We start from the raw sequence: 18128 nt of genomic DNA on the forward strand, positions 1-18128 counted from the left end.
CCTTTGAGTTGGTCAAGCAGGTCATCTATCCTTGGAAGTGGTTACTTGTTTTTGATTGTGATCTTATTCAGCTCTCTGTAATCAATACACATTCTCATGCTTCCGCCCTTCTTCTTTACAAATAGGACAGGAGCTCCCCATGGAGATGCGCTTGGTCGGATTTGCTTCTTATCCAACAATTCTTGAAGTTGCTCTTTGAGTTCTTTCAACTCTGCCGAAGCCATTTGGTACGGTGCTTTTGAGATTGATGTAGCATTGGGCACTAAATTAATCTCAAATTCTACCTCGCGGTTGGGAAGTTCGCCAGGGAGTTCTTCAGGAAAGACATCCGAAAATTCTTGTACTACCGGAATCTCTTCTAGCGTAAATGTGGTTTCTTTCTTTACCTCGCTTAACATAGGTAGGTAAATTTCTTCTCCACTTTTCATGGCTTTCCAAGTTTGAGAAGCAGAAAGAAGAGTCTTTCGTTCTTTTGTCTTACCATGAAATAAAAGTTTCTCTTGGTGTGGAGCTTGGATGGTTACCGCCTTTCCATGACAGTCTATTAAAGCATGATTCTTGGCTAACCAATCCATTCCAAGAATTACGTTGAATTCCACCATATTTAGTTGAATCATGTTTGCCTTGAAATTCTGATCTTCTATGAGAACACTAATATCCCGATATAGAGTGCGAGTTTCTAAAATTCGGTTTGCAGGAGTTGCTACTCTATATGGTTCTTCTAAGTTATCAGGCTTAGCTCCTAAATTCTTGGCAAATCTCTTAGACATGAATGAATGCGTAGTACCACAATCAAATAACACATAAGCAGGTATATTATTGATTAGAGTGGTACCAGCTACGACATCATTTGAGTTGTCAGCCTCTTCTTGAGTGATAGCATAGAATCGAGCATTTGGCTTGTTCTCCTTAGTCTTGTTTGGAGTTGTTGATCCTGCTGGACCATTCCTTGGATCTGGAAAAGGGCATTGAGCAATGCGGTGGCCCATCTTTCCACAACGGAAACAAGCTCCAGAATTCTTATGGCATTCACCAGTGTGAGTGACTCCACAATTTTGGCACTTGACTTCTTCTTTGCTTGATGGAGAAGAAGTGGTTCCTTTAGCTAGAGCACTGGTGGATTGATTGCTTGAAATCTAGGCCTCTTGAATTGTTGGCCCGGTTGGTATTGACTTGACTGAGGACGTTTGAGTTTGTTCTCACCTTCATGCCTCTTGATGTCATTATCAGTCCTGATGGCGGCTCCCATCAATTCATCAAAATTGTTGGGCTCTATAACAGCAAGAGCAGATTGAATACGGCTATTCAATCCCTTCTTGAAGCGAAGTATCTTCAAGGCCTCGTCCCCATTATGGTTGGGGAGTAAGTTCCCAATGAGTGGAACTTGGATGAATACTCCACCACTGTCATGTTTGGTTCTTGAACCAAGCTTTCAAATTCTGACATCTTCTGCACTCGAACTGGTGTCGGGAAGTACTGCCTCAGAAATGCCTCTCGGAACCTTTGCCAAGTGATAGGTCACGCCCTTACCATAGCTTGTGAGACTCTTTCCCACCATTTGGCTGCTTTATCCACAAGAAAAGGTGTAATCACATCTACCGAACCTCAAGTAGTCGAAGATGGTTCTCTACCTCCTTCATCCAATTCTGTCCGACCTCAGGATCGGAGCTTCCGTCGAAATTCGGGACTCTTGCTCTTCGGAGAGCCTCATAGTGTTTCTTAGTCCCATTCTGAGCTCGAGGTGGTGGTGGTGGCTGATTAACATTAGGGTTTACAAACCCTTGTAGAGTGGTTGCCACAATCGTGGCTATAGCCATCAAATCGGCCTGACTGAGGCCAACTGCTGGTGGTGGTTGTGGTGGTTGTTGCTGTGCATCCTCATCATTGCGGTTGTTGTTGCGGTTATTGTAACGGGGATTGCGATTGTTTCTAACTGGTCGTCCGTCCATTTCCTACAATTATGAAAGTTCTAAGGTTGATGGCAGAAAAAGAAACTAAACAAAGGAATCACAATGATCGAGTAATTGCTCCAAAAATTAAATATGAAACCAATGGATAGAAATAAATTTTTATTGATTTCTCAAGAAAGTGCAATTACAACGAAACATCGAAATTGAAAACAGAAATGCAATTGGAACAAGTGATATTACAAAGAAAACCACTACTGATGTTCTAATCTACCACTTCTCCTAATCTCAAATCCATAGGATCCTCCTCGACTTCTTCATTTTCTTCAGGATCCTCCTCAGGTTCGTCTTCATGGTTGGCTATCACTGTTCAAGATGTTCAATATGACCATGCAGAACTGCATTCTGGTCGCTAAGAACTTTGACAGTGTCCTGCAGCTCTTGAATCTGAGCATCAGTATGTTCTCTATACTAATTATACTGGTGTACGAGTTGGTGATTTTGATCCTTAAGTATTTGGATTTTCTCAACTAATGTATCACGTAACTCGATGAATTCTGCAACAGTCTCTTGGGAGGTTTCAAACTCTTCTTGAGTTCTCCTATTCTTCTCTTCTGCCTCATGCAGATAATGAGCATAACGTTGAACATCACCTCTCAAGTGTTCTGCTCGACGCTCTAATTCATCTTTGTCCAGCTCTAGGAAGTAGTTATGTTCTTTTAGTTTCTCTACCTTCCTCTCTAAGCTCTTAATGTAGCTACTTTGGTCAGCCATATCCTACATCCAAAACATGAGAGTGAAGGTTAAGAAATGATCTCAAGAGTACAAGTCGAACTATAGACAATTACTGGAATGAACAAAATCAGCACTCCTATATCTTTAATAGAAGAAATAGCTCAAAAATTTTCGATCTCAGAATTTCGTGAAAATTTTACTAAAAATCCTTTACATCAAGAACATGAAGTGTACCAAATTTGGTGCAAAAATACTAAGCCGTTTGGAAATGAAAATTCCTCTAAATTTCAAAAATCTGGAAAATTTTACGGAAATAATGATATCCCTATCTAAATGAAGGATTTTGGGGTTCATCGGCGGTGCTAAAATGAATTTTTCGTTCTAGGTTTGGTTCTTCTCGTTGAGAGCTTTCCAACGCATACTTTTAATAGTAAAATTTCCTCATAGATCAAAAGTTATGGCTGTTTGAAGTTTGCGCGAAAAACACCCCAACTTCCATGCCATTTGCAAGGTCTACTGCATTCGCTTGCTGGAATTCACTGTCTACTGCACTTCTGATGCTTCTGCAATCAATCTGTTGCTGTTCCAGCACTGTCTACTGCTTTCCAGCACTGTTAGAACCAGTCTGCTGCATTCCGAGTCTACCGATCCAATCTTCTGCATTCAGATCTACTGGTTTCCATCTACTGGTTCTGGTTTTGGGCTACTGGTTTTGGGTCTACTGATTTTTTTTTTCTACTCATTTTAGACATGCTACTTATTTCAGACATGCTGCTGAAACACTCAGAGCTCTACTGTATTCTGATTTGTTTCCCTTACTGATTTTTTCCAACTGTACGTAGTTAGGTTATATTTTCAGTAGTCTATTACAATAGTTAATTTTCAGAATTCTATTACAGTAGCTTATTTTCAGTAGTCTATTACTGTAATTTATTTTCAGTAGTCTATTACAGTAACTTTCAGGACTTATTTTCAGAAGTCTATCAGAACTTATTATTTCTAGTTCCTCCTCCCCAGATTATGAAACCTGGTTTGATCTGATACCACTTCAATGTCACGCCTCGGGACGGGGGTTGGTTGACACCGGCGTTGCTCTCAAATTTATATTCGAAAACAACAAGCCTCAGAAATACAAAATTCAGAAACCAGTCTTTTATTCATAATACTGAAATCTCAATGTCTGATACAAACTCAAATGTTTTACAGCGGAAATGTAAAACCGAACATAATACCATCTTAACAAATGCAGCGGAATCTAATTACATAAATCAGAAATGAGAAAAATAGCAGTCTTCTTCACCAGCCCCAGAACTGATGACGTTCTTATTCTTCTAACAATTCTTCCTCGCTCTTATCTGAGATGGATTTGGTGGGTGAGTGATATGGTTGTCACTCAGTAAGCGGGGGCGGGAATAACTCCCAGTTTTTGAAATCAATTTCATACAGAAACAGTAATATGAATAATATACATAAATTCTTATTTTCATAATATAAATCAGTATTCAATATTCCGAAATCAGTAATCAGTATTCAGTAATCAGTAATCAGAAATTTAACAAATAAGCACTGAGCACGTTCGTGAATTTAATGAAATAGTGGGGGAGCATGGGAACATCCCGATAATCTGAAGAAAATGATAATCCATCAAAAAAGAAAACATACATACATATCGACAAACTTTTGCAAATTCTTTCCAAAAATCATAGTCTTAATCAAGTTGTCTTTCATACTATTCATTCTAGATTCTAGCCTTAAGAATAGTTCTCGTTCATATTTCAATACTATTTTATTATATTTTAATGTTTTGTAATTTCTTATTGATTTGTACATAAACAATCGTGTTGGGATATTATTTCATGACATTCCATTGTTTTTCATTTATTTCTGGTGTTGTATTTGTTTAAGATATCAGAACGAATGATCAAGTTTAGAATCCATCGTCGTTTGATTCCATAGAAGTCATATTTTTTGTGAGTTTGACATAAATTAATGTTTGTAGCACCTGGCAAGCACTCATTCTCAAGAAATTGTGCAAACAAAAGTTGGCATTCCTGATGGGACCGAAATTTGCCGCCGAGGAGAAAGATACATAACTAAGGAGTGGGAAACTTGAAGGTGTGACTCTCACCACCTAAGGTTCACATTTCCATACCAACATGGGGAGTTGGATCTTCAACAAGATCATACCCTGGCTATGTATGCTCAAGTTTCAAACCAACTAATGGAGAAGTTGACTGCTATGATGATAGAGGAGATATCACAAGAAATGTTTGATTGTTTGAAGTCATTCATGAGTAAATTAAATCGATCCACCCAATGATATCAGAACACAAGTTAGAAAGAAGTAACTCAGAGGCGTAACCATATCAAGGAGGTAGAAATAGGTTTAGGGAGTTCAAAAGCAGGTGATATTCACCGCCCTGAAAATATACTCCCCAATCAGGCGAAAAGGTTCACACCACCACAAAGAAGGGATGAGGTGTTTGGTGAAACGAATCAATCAGCTGTGCAAGAGAACAACAATAGAAATGTAAAGGTACCAGTGAATTATGAGCTTGTGGCGACTAATCTTCTATACCAGCCTAGAGAGTTTGAACATGGGGCCATGTATCGCTTACAAGAATTAAATGATGACACAAAAGCTCGGGGGTACAAGAAAACATTGAGGAGTTGAAAGACATAAATTATTGCAAGTACTAACTTGCATTTAACCATACTACTAAGACTTGTTGGACTTTCAAAAATATTTTGCAGGAAATAATCAATAGAGCAATGTTGAAATTCCCTGAAAAGCAAGAAACCATGGATGTGGATGATGATCCATTTCCTCCGGTGGCATCAGTCAAGGTGAATGTTACATATTCACGCGACTTTCGGAATAAAAAGAGGCCGGGGGAGTACTCAGTCACTGAGAGAAAATAAAGAAGTGTGTTGGATTCCGAAGGGGCAAATCTTCGAGGCAAGTGCTAGTGAGCTGAAAACACAAACTGATAATCGGAATTACTCTAGAAATGTTAGGGGAACCACGGTCTTTGGGTTGAGAAACCAACATTTTTCAAGAAGAACAATAAGCTCGCAGCCAGTGAGTGGCGGGTAATTTTCTAGCGATAGACAGAGCCGAAAATTATATGGGGAGTCATGTCATCGGAGGGTTGGAGGTTGTTTTCATAACATAGATCATGAGCAAGTGAAAAGGATCCCAATGAAAAGAATGCAAGAACAAGGGGTTAGAGTTAGATTTGTGTTTCCGCCTTAAAGTCAAATACAGGAAATTTGGAGAGTGGCCAAACATAAAAAAATACCCTACACCACTCACCAGGACTCGGAAAAGAAGAATGCTGCCACAAAAGGAGGAGAACTTTCTAAGGTGAGGAATGAACTCACACCAGACATGTCAGCTATTCAAAATAAGGTAGAGAGCATATCCAAGTTTGGTAGGTCGGCTATTGAAGATAAACTGGTGGATGAGGACGATGATTTTTTTGAGTGAAGAAGACAATCAGGACAAAAAAATTCCAAATTTTTGTGTAGGAAAGTTCTACATCTCAATATAATATGCCACATGATTGGTGATACTACCAGAGAACTTCAAACTTATTGAAGAAGAGTGTAGAGAGTCAGCACCTGAAGTATCAGTTAAAGCGGTAAATAATTGCGGCAAACTTCCCGAAGATGGTTCTGGGTTATCATAAGAGAAGATCTCCCAAATAATCCCAAGCAGAGGATTATTGAAAAAACAACAGTTACTATTACAAAACACATAAGACTGTTGTATATCAAAGCCCTGTAAATGAGAAGTCAATGTCTAAAGTGTTAATTGAAATTGGATCAGTCATTAATGCGCTTCTGGTGAGGATGTTAGGAAGTTTGGGCAAGAGTGAAAAGGACTTAACCCCACAAAAGTTTTTGTTGTTATGTTTACTAGGAAAACCACCAAGACCATTGGGGTTTTCCTAGCTCATGTTACTGTGGGGAGTGTCATATTTGAGCATATTTTTCGTGGTAAACTCATATGTCAACTTCCAAGCGTGGTTAGGCAAAGATTGGATCCATGCAAATCAATGCATATCATCCTCTATGCACCAGCTCCTATTATTTTGGAAAGTAGATGATGTAGAGATTGTGGAGGCTGAAGCACAGTCTTTTCAACCCATTGCAAGTCAATTTAATCTAGATACTACAATAGAGATTTGACCCATTGAAGTTCATAGAAAAATTAAAAGAAAGGGCGTAGCGATCCCGACGGTAGCAGCAACAAGAGATTGTGGTTTTGAGATAGAGACGATCAAGAACAGCAAGGGAGATATGTAGAAGGCATAGAACTAAGTCTTTTGATTTGTGGACAAATGAGCGAGAAGAAGATGAATGCAAGTGAGAGCGGAAGACGTCTTCTATTAATTTAAAATCCAATTTTGGAGTTGAATGGGATATCTGGCTCAGAATGAATGATCCAGTTCCAAAACATTAATTGGATTTCACTGTTGCAAAAGGGCAAGTTGCAAATAGGCATATACACAAACAATTGGTTCATAATGCCAATGCTTGCGGGACACATTTGTTGGAGTTAAAAACTTAATTAGAGTCCAAGTGAATTGAGCCCAAAACCCAAAAAGGAGGAATAATAGATTAGATGTTATAAGATAGCTCATTCGGAATTCAAACTGGTTAGAATAAGTCAAGTGCATACGAGCAGGGAAAGATCGCTGATAGATAATGGAAAAGATCATGGAACAGTGGGGGAGCATGGGAACCGCCCAATAATCTTAAAAGAATAAGAATCCATCGGATCTTACAAACTCTCTACAAAAATAATAGTCTTATTCAAATTGTCTTTCATACTTTTCATTCCTATTCTAACATTAAGAATGGTTCTTTTTCATATTTCAACATTATTTTATTATATTTTCACTTTTTCAATTTCATACCGATTTGTATAATAAACAATGAGATGTTTCGTCAAATTCTATTCTCTTTCATTTATTTTTGGCGTGGAGATTAGAAAGAATAATAAGTAGGTCTCCTGTGAGACGATCTCATGAATCTTTATTTGTGAGACGAGTCAACCCTACCGATATTCAAAATAAAAAGTAATATTTTTTCATGAATGATCCAAATAAGATATCTGTCTCACAAAATACGACCCATGAGACCGTCTCACACAAGATTTTGCCAACAAAAATTGAGTTTGGAATCCACCATCCTTTGATTCCATAGAAATTAAATTATTTGCATTTTTTTTACATAAATTAGTGTTCATAGCATCTAACACGCTCTTTCTCAACAAATCTTGCAAACAATGTGAGATGAATTGAAATTACCTTAAAAGTGGCATCTGAAGGACTTCCAAAATAATAATATTTTACCAATGAAATGTTTATTTTTGTAATAAAAAGTTTTTTAAAATAACAAAAATGTCATATTCTACCCACCAAAAATTGTTGCACAGATTTGATTTTTTACCGCCTGATACCTCGCTACTGCCCATTGTCACATTCAATTCAATCTAGTTTATAACATTCGAAGTGCCAATCTAGCACGTAGGGATGTAAACGAACATAACAGTTTGTGAGCTATTCGAAGCTCGATTCGATAAAAGCTCGTTTGAGCTCGTTTAATGAGGCTCGTTAAGATAAACAAATCAAACTCAAACTTTACATTATTCGGCTCGTTAGCTCGTGAACATGTTCGTTGGTAAGTTCATTAATAATCTTTTAGATGAAAAAATAATAGTTTTGATATTTAATTTATTGATTTTGCATATTATTTATGAAATATATAGAAAAATATATTAAATTTATTTATTATAATAAATTTACAAATTTTAATAAGAATAATATATTTTTCTTTAAATATATAATTTACTTTTTAATTAATTTAATGAAAATTTAAATATATAATTCATATTTATTAAGTTTGTTTAGGCTCGATAAAGACTTGAATAAGCTCGTGAGCCATGCATATATTCGTTAAATAAAGCTCGAGCTCGGCTCGATTATAAACGAACCAAGCTCAAACATTCAAGAGTTCGGCTCGACTCGATTACATCCTTACCAGCACGGCTCCTTCATTTTCGGGTCTCTCTACTCTGAATTTTTTTATATATAAATTACATAATTCATCCCCGAAAATTTATTCAGTGGCCCGTTTCATCCCCGATCGGATCATACATAAATATATTCGAGGTTATTCATCTCTGTCAAGAACATCTTTCTGCATGCAAGCCAGTATCTTCATGATGTGCATCGCAGCCCTTTCAAATTCATCAAGAAACCTTAAAGCTTTCCTCCAAACGCCTGGCCTGAACTTGAAGCCCTGCATCTCTCAAAGCATTCATGGCCGAATTATAAAACCTCGAATCCAACATAGTGCCCTGCATTTTCATGTCTTGCAACATCTCAACTAGTTCATCGACTCGATTCATCTTCGATAAAACAGCAACCATGATACCGGCCAATGCCCTATCAATGGTCCCGCCGTTCAACCTAAACTCTTGATAATACTTGATGCAAGTTTCCAATTCCTTTGCCTTATTATAAGCTCCGATAACAGTCGTGTAACTCACTTTATCTGGGGAAACTCTGCGTCGTTTCATCTCTTTCCATGTCTTTTCGATGACCCTCAAGTTTAGAACCTTTCCATGCATATCTAATAAAGAATTATACGTCCAAACATTAGGTTCAACTCCTTTTTCTTTCATCTTGGCTACGAGTTTCATCGCATCTCTTATACGTCCCATTTTTCCATACGCAGCAACCATACTAGAATAGGCCACAACACAGCTATCAAATCCTTTTCTTTCCATCTCCGAGAATAGCGTTTCCGCGTTAGAATATAATCCAAGTCGGCAGTATATATTCAAGATTGATGCATATGTCACTTGGCCAGGATCACTGCCTTGTGAGACAAGATCTTCATACACTTTTATTGCTTGTTTGAGACCTCTTTTCTTGGAGAATCCATTCACAATCGCGCAAAATATGCAGTCTGACACTCTAACATTTACTCGTTTCATAGTTGCAACAATTTCAACAGTTTTTTCGAGCGACCCTTCTTCGACATACCTCAACACAAGCTTCAAAAATAGAGCAGGATCCCTTAACATTTTCTTGCTTTCTGCTTCTTCCATAAGCTCCTCAGCCAGTTTTACTTCACCAATACTTGCAAAAGAACTTATCAAAGACGAGTAGATTAAATGGTCTTTGGGTATGCGTTTCTTCTGCATTTCTCTAAATAACTCGAGAGCTTCGAAACACCGGCCTAGTTTCCCTAAGGATTCACATATAATCCAATAAATCTGTGAGAAAAACGGAGATGGGGTATCACCAATTTTTTCCATTTTTCGATCCTCAATTTCTCGAAAGATTTCAATGGCTTTTTCGTAATGTCCCATTTTCAAATGGGCTTCCATTATTCGACAACAACAAGCGGCATCTAAAGAAATTTCACCAGATCTCATTCTTTGGTGGAGAACAGTCGTGCTGCTATACATATGCAACTGGTTGTAGCCTTTCATGGCCGAATCGAAAGCCGAAACAGCAACTTCTAAATCCGCAGCCGATAAAATTTCTAACAGTTCTTTAACAAGTTTGAATTTTCTAGCTTTAATACAGCTACCAATTAATGCGCGACATGTAGATTTCCCAGGAATAACCTTAAAATTCTTGAAATCTTCACAGAGTGTAAATAATAAATTCCAATTCTTGGAACGAATCAAGTACCTAGTTAGAAGATTTAGCGTATATTTCTGAGGTCTAAACTCCGTTTTCTCTTTCGCCTTTTCGTAATGCTGGAACGCGAGCTCTTGAGTCTGTGGATCATTACACGTACCACATATCAAACTATTCCATTCCTTTGAATCATTCGGTAAATCAATAATGTTTTCACATTTCTCCACCTTACTCGCTAAGACCGTGACACGCTGTTGAATCACCGGAACATTTTCATTATAAGTCGATTCACCTTCTTTCAATACAAATGGGGATGAACAAGTTGAAGAGTTTGGTTTCGTGATTCTTGAATTTAGATTCAAGAAGAGAAAAGAAACCAAGGGATGGGATTCATTTTTGCTGCAGAAGTGGTATGGAATGGGAATGTGCTGAAGGGTCTTTCTGCTGTTACAGTAGAAGCAAGAAGATATCGAGAAGCAATCTGGAAATTTTGCAATGGCCATTGAAATTTTTAAGTTTTTTTTTTTTTTTTTTCAAGAAATCTTAAAAGTTTTTGGGATTCGAAAAGGGGAGATAGATGTCTTGCACTGTTTTGCTTTGTCTAAGATTGCATCTTATCTCACCACCACCTTATCTGTATAGATTTTTTGCATGGTGATTGCTTTGTGATCCATTCATTGGCTGACACGTGGAATACTGTGAACTTTTAGTTTTCCAGCCACACGGTCGGTTTTTTTTTTATTGTATATTTAATATATTTTGTAAAAAATGTGTGTGAATTAAACATGAATCATCCGTCGAACTCATCGTCTAAATTTGTCTATTCTAGTTTTTTTTTAATCCTTGTAAAACTAATTGGGTATTAGTCATAAATTTTGTATCCATTTGCTTCCATAAATGTGGCAGAATTAGTCAACAATTGACGGAAAAAAAACGTGAGTTGGCAATATGTAGAAATTTCAGACGGACAACGCGTTTTCACGCGGATAAAAAATTCTATAAATGAAGATCCCTTTTTCATTCTAAAATCATCTCTTTTTCGAGTTTTCTTTCATCTTATAAGCATTTGAGTGCTTAGTTCTATAATATTTATGAGGTGTTTTGTTCAATGTATTAAAAGAGTGTGAGTTCTCTTTGGAAACACAGTGAGTGAGTTGTACACCACAAAATATTATAGTAGAATTCTTTTCATCTTGTCCGTGGTTTTTACCCAAATAATTTTTCGGGGTTTTCACGTAAATCTCGGTGTCCAGTTTATTCTTTATTTTCGGATTTATTATCTCAAATTCCGCACGTGGGACCAACAAGTGGTATCAGAGCCTTGGTTTAAAATTTCTTAAAATTCTGAGTATACTCTGTGGTTGCAGCCTAGACTGATCTTCCACATCAGAAAAGATTTTTTTTGAGATTTTTTATTAAGGCATGATTATTTTGTCCAGTCTACTAAAATTGTTGTAGACATAATGGCGGGAAGGTACGAGATAGCAAAGTTCAACGGAAGCAATTTTATGCTGTGAAAAATAAAGATACAAGCAGTTTTAAAAAAGGAGAATTGCTTGGCGGCTATTGGAGATAGATCAGTGAAAATTACGGATGATGAAAAGTGGAATGGGATGAATGATAATGTTGTTGCCAATTTACACTTGGCTATAGCAGACGAAGTTTTGTCAAGTATCTTTGAGATAAAAACAGCCAAAGTTATCTGGGATACTCTGACAAAGATGTACGAGGTCAAGTCGCTACACAACATGATTTTCCTATTGAGAAGACTCTATCATCTTCGGATGGTGGAATCCTCATCGATGACCGACCATATCAATACACTAAATACTCTATTTGTCCAATTAACTTCCATGGGGCATAAAATAGGGGAAAATGAACGTGCGGAGCTTCTACTTCAAAGTCTACCAAATTCATATGATCAACTTATCATCAACATAACCAACAATATTCTCATGGGCTTTCTAAGATTCGACGATGTCTTAACTACGGTTCTCGGAGAAGAAAACCGGCGCAAGAATAAGGAAGATAGGTTGGTAACTTCGAAGCTGGCAGAGGCTTTACCGATTATAAGAGGAAGATTTATGGACCGTGACTCCAGTGGGAGCCAAAGACGAGATAAATGTCAAGAAGTAAGAAGAAAAATATTTACTGCTTTAAATGTGGCGGTAAAGTGAACTTCAAGAAAGAGTGTACGAGTATCGAGAAGTGTTCTCAAGGAAATGTGGCCAGTACTTCAAGAAGTGTTGAAATATTATTCAGCGAAACGGCAACTGTTACAGAAGGCAGACACAAATTTTGTGATACATGGATTATGAATTCAGGAGCGACGTGGCACATGACGTCTCGAAAAGAATGGTTTGATCATTATTAACCAGTCTCAGGAGAATCTGTAATCATGGGAAATGATCATGCCTTGGAAATCGCTTGGGTCGGTACTATCAAAATTAAAATGTTTGATGGCATCATTCGCACCATACAGGAGGTACGACATGTTAAAGGACTGACGAAGAATCTTTTGTCTTTGGGGCAATCGGATGACTTCGGGTGCAAAACTCGTATCGAGAACGGGATCATGAAAATCGTGAATGGTGCGCTTGTGGTTATGAAAGCGGAAAAAGTTGCTGCAAATCTGTATGTACTTTTGGGAGAAACACACAAAGAGGCAGAACTAGTTGTTGCATCAATTCGTTCAGGAGAAGAATTAACAGTATTATGGCATAGAAAGTTCGGGCATATGTCTGGACGGAGGTTGAAAATTCTCTCAGAACGGAAGCTGCTGCCGGGACTTACAAAAGTGTCATTACCCTTTTGTGAGCACTGTGTTACCAGTAAACAACACATATTAAAATTTGGCATTTCTATTGCCAGGAGCAAAAGCATATTGGAGCTGATTCATTCGGATGTTTGGCAAGCACCGGTTGTATCCCTAGGAGGAGCGAGATACTTTGTCTCGTTCATTAATTATTTCTCTAGGAGATGTTGGGTGTATCCAATCAAGAAGAAATCAGATGTTCTCCAAGTCTTCAAAGATTTCAAAGCGCGGGTTTAACTTGATTCAGAAAAGAAAATCAAGTGTTTGAGGACTGACAATGGAGGAGAATATATCAGTGACGAATTTGATGTATATTGTCAACATGAGGGAATCAAGAGACAGTTCACGATGGCTTACACACCTCAACAGAATGGAGTGGCGGAGCGGATGAACAGGACCTTGTTGGACAGAACAAGAGCTATGTTGAGGACTGCGGCTCTGAACAAGTCATTTTGGGCGGAAGCAGTCAAAACCGCTTGTTATATTATCAATCGTTCTCCTTCAGTGGCGATTGATCTGAAGACTCCGATGGAGATGTGGACCGGGAAGCCGACAGATTATTCTCATTTGCATACATTTGGAAGTCCGGTGTACGTTCTATACAATGAGCAAGAAAGATCGAAGTTGGATTCGAAATCCAGAAAATGTATCTTCTTGGGTTATGCTGATGGAGTAAAGGGGTTTCGCTTGTGGGATCCTACTGTTCACAAGATTGTCATCAGCAGGGATGTTATCTTCGAGGAAGATAAAGTAAAGGGAGACAAAGGCACATCGAATTCAGAAACTACTATTTTTCAGGTGGAAAATAAGACGGACGAAGGTCAAGTTTCTTGTGAAACAGTACCAGAGCACGAAAAACAAGAACATGTTAAGTCTGAAGTTTCCAATGTTAGGCAGTCAACTTGAGACAGAAGATCACCAGGTTGGCTTTCAGATTATATCACTGAAAGCAATATTGCATATTGTCTGTTATCAGAGGATGGTGAGCCATCGAGTTTCCACGAGGCTATTCAAAGCTCAGATGTATCCTTGTGGATGATAGCAATGCAAGAAAAATTGGAGGCATTAGACATGAATAAAACTTGTGATCTTGTTACACTACCACAAGGGAGGAAAGCCATTGGAAACTGATGGGTCTATAAGATCAAGCGTGATGGCAATAACCAAGTGGAGCGGTATCGTGCCAGATTGGTGGTAAAAAGGTATGCTCAGAAATAAGGTATTGACTTCAATGAGATATTTTCTACTGTGGTTCGGCTTACAACAGTCAGAGTGGTACTAGCATTGTGTGCGGTGTTTGATCTACATCTAGAATAGTTAGATGTAAAAACGGCATTTCTTCATGGAGATCTTGAAGAAGAAATCTATATGCTCCAGCCAGAAGGTTTTGCGGAAAAATGAAAAGAGAACTTGGTTTGCAGGTTGAAAAAATCTCTGTACGGTCTCAAACAGGCGCCGAGGTGTTGGTACAACAGATTTGATTCCTATATCATGAGCCTTGGATACAACAGATTGAGTGCAGACCCTTGTACATATTTCAAGAGGTCAGGTGATGATTATATTATTTTGATGTTGTATGTAGACGATATGTTGGTAGCAGGCCCCAACAAATATCAGGTCCAACGATTAAAGGCACAGTTGGCTAGAGAATTTGATATGAAGGACTTGGGACCAGCAAACAAGATTCTAGGGATGCAAGTTCACCGAGACAGAAGTAACAGAAAGATTTGGCTTTCCCAGAAAACATATTTGAAGAAAATCTTGCAACGCTTCAACATGTAAGATAGTAAGCCAATTTCGACCCCTCTTCCTGTTAACTTCAAGTTATCCTCCGAGATGTGTCCTAACAGTGAAGCAGAGAGGATTGAGATGTCTCGAGTACCATATGCATCAGCAGTGGGAAGTTTGTTGTTCGCCATGATATGTACAAGACCGGACATTTCTCAAGCAATGAGAGCAGTTAGTCGGTATATGGCGAATCCTGGACGAGAGCATTGAAGCACTGTTAAGAGGATTCTTAGATACATTAAGGATACCTCGAATGCTGCATTATGTTATGGAGGATCAGATTTTATACTCAGGGGCTATGTCGATTCAGATTATACAGGTGATCCTGATAAGAGGAAATCTACTACTGGTTATGTGTTTACACTTGCGAGGGGAGCTGTAAGCTGGGTTTCAAAACTGCAGACAGTTGTGATGTTATCTACAACAGAGGCAGAATATATGACAGCTACTCAAGCTTGCAAGGAGGCAATATGGATTAAAAGATTATTAGAGGAGATCAGACACAAACAAGATAATGTTCATTTGTTCTGTTACAGTCAGAGTGCCTTGCACATTGCAAGGAATCCAGCCTTTCATTCCAGGACTAAACACATTGGAGTTCAATTTTACTTTGTGCGAGAAGTAGTAGAAGAAGGAAGCGTGGATATGCTGAAAATTCATACAAAAGATAACATTGCTGATTTTCTGACCAAGTCAGTGAACACAGATAAGTTTGAGTGGTGTAGATCCTCAAGTGGCCTAGCAGAAACGTAAACAGCAGAGAATGGCAAGATTGAAATGTTGTGTGGAGATGTGTTTGATTCTCAATCAAATCTCTAAGTGGGAAAAATGTCGGCATAATTAGTCAACAATTGACAGACAAAAAACGTGAGTTAGTAATCCGTAGGAATTTCAGACGGACAACGCGTTTTTAACGCGTTTTCACACAGATAAGGGGCTCTATAAATAGAGATCCCCTATTCATTCTGAAATCATCCATTCTTCGAGTTTTCTCTCATCATATAAGCATTTGAGTGCTTAGTTCTATAATATTTGGGAGGTGTTTTGTTCTCCTGTATTAAGAGAGTGTGTGTTCTCTTTGGAAACACAGTGAGTGAGTTGTACACCACAAAATATTATAGTGGAATTCTTTTCATCTTACCCGTGGTTTTTACCCTAATAATTTTTAGGAGTTTTCCACGTAAATCTCAATGTCCAGTTTATTCTTTATTTTCGGATTTATTATCTCAAATTCTGCACGTGGGACCAACAATAAATACTTATTTGATATCGAGAACTATTAATATTGTACAACATCAGCATTACGACAAAATAAAAAAAACAATTTATTTAGATAAGATTCAATTTTAATTACCAAGTCCTCATTGGGTACCAAAAATAAACTATTAATTGATTAGACATCCTTATTTTATCAAACATTTAATTCAAATTCTATAAATTTTTTGTGTTAAAAATTTTTATGTTATCAATTTATATGTATTTATCATCCATATATCAGAGATGGAACCAATGATGGGATATGGTAGTTTCCAACCCCACCTAAAAAAATTATTAATTTTAAAATTTTCTTTGTATCCCTTATTTTGTACTAGGACCCAATCATTTGCAAAAAAAGCATAAAAAATCACTGAATTAATTTAATTGGCTAACAAACTATAACGTCCCGAAAATTTGAAGGTCCATGTGAACCACATGCATGCAAAATTATCAAATTTCTTATGTATTTTAAGTAAAATATTTTAATTGCATTTATTAAATGTGGTAAACATGTTTACATGTTTAAAATGTAGTTTTCTACATGAATACATAAAACTGTATTTTTAAATGTTATTGAGACGCGATCGAGGAATGAAGACGAGGATCCATATGAGGGAAATTTTTTTCTATTAAATAATTATTTTTACTTGTTTAAAGTATAGTATATTTTAAATAGTATTTTCGAAAATGGCAACTTGTGGGTTGTTTTTACGCGCCGAGTCATATTTTTAAACCTTTATTTGATTTTCGATCAAAATATGGACTTTTTGAAAACTCGGCTAATATTTTCACAAACTTTCCTAAACAAAATATTGTAAATATTTATTAATGAACCTAATATACCATGATTAATGGGCCTAGGCTTGCACTTGAGTGTTTAATCAAGATAAATATCCAAAAACCCTACAAAAAACACACATAACTCACGCCCCAACTCTTGAAACAATACAAGGACTCTTCCTCCACCACCCAAGCACACACATAAATGTATTTTAGAAAGAAAAGCCATGAAAGTTGAAGGAAAAATCAGCAAGGTTGCATCCCTCGTATCCCTGGCAACGTTCTTCGCATCATCAATTTATTTTCGAATGTAATATACGCAAAGGCACACTTTAATTCTCATGTTTCTCATCTATCACACCATAATATATATTTGATGTATGTTTGCATAAAAAGCATGTTGGGTTTGTAATTATTTTCGTTTTTATGCCAAACTATGATTAGAGCATATGTTTTGGAAACATAAAACTCTTCCTAATGATGCATAAAGGGACTGACATCATAGGTTCATGGGAAGGAATGAATTTTAGAGGGTTTAAGGGCCTAGACAAGGTTGTATAAAGGCTGCACCACCAGGGGCAAAAGCTTGAGCGAAATCGAGTTTATAAGGGCTAGGATTTCGGCTAGGGCTTTCTAGGTGCATGCCGAATGTTTGCTGCTATTAGGTCACGTCAAAAGGTCTTAAGAGGGCTGAGCCATGGTCCTAGATAGGTCACACGAGGGCTGATCCGAAGGCAAGGAGGCTACGGCAGGAGGGAAGTCGTGCATGCTTGTTAGCGCACAGGTGAAGGGTTGGTCGCGCATGGGGGAGGTTAGCGTCTGTCCATAAGCTTACCTAGGGTTCAGTTAGGGTCCTAAGAGGGTGGCCAAGGGTATAGTCGTGTGGCTAAGGGGCTGGGGTCGAAGCTAGCCTAGGTTCGAATCACACTAGAACTAGAACTCTTGTGCAGAAAAATACAGCAGCTTCCTAGGCATGATCGAAGGTCTTGTTGGGCTTGAATTGGGTTGAAAATGGTCTATTTCTGTGTCATTAAGCTTTGGCTCAAGTTTGGTTAAGTTTCGAGTCAATATGAGTCAAAACCGGGATATACGTCTAAGCTTTAAAAAAGATTTTGGAAGTTAGTCGAGGGGCATAATTTTACGTATAAGAAATATTTATGAGAGTGTTTTAAGGTTATA

The 18128-nt window shown here is 37.7% G+C and overlaps 1 protein-coding gene across 1 annotated transcript; it reads right to left on the reverse strand.

Annotated features, from left to right (window-relative positions):
* Nucleotides 1-8670: 8670 nt before the first annotated feature.
* Nucleotides 8671-10907, reverse strand: LOC142539209 (uncharacterized). Its single transcript, XM_075644495.1, has one exon. It carries the CDS (start codon nucleotides 10810-10812, stop codon nucleotides 8905-8907), a length of 1908 nt encoding a protein of 635 aa, XP_075500610.1. The 5' UTR covers nucleotides 10813-10907; the 3' UTR covers nucleotides 8671-8904.
* Nucleotides 10908-18128: the final 7221 nt, after the last annotated feature.

Source organism: Primulina tabacum, chromosome 3 (genome assembly GCF_025594145.1).
Source record: "Primulina tabacum isolate GXHZ01 chromosome 3, ASM2559414v2, whole genome shotgun sequence".
Taxonomy (NCBI): domain Eukaryota; kingdom Viridiplantae; phylum Streptophyta; class Magnoliopsida; order Lamiales; family Gesneriaceae; genus Primulina; species Primulina tabacum.

Bases quoted from the DNA above. Each gene is read 5' to 3' on its own strand.
- LOC142539209 (XM_075644495.1), bottom strand. From the start codon at position 10,812: ATGGCCATTGCAAAATTTCCAGATTGCTTCTCGATATCTTCTTGCTTC.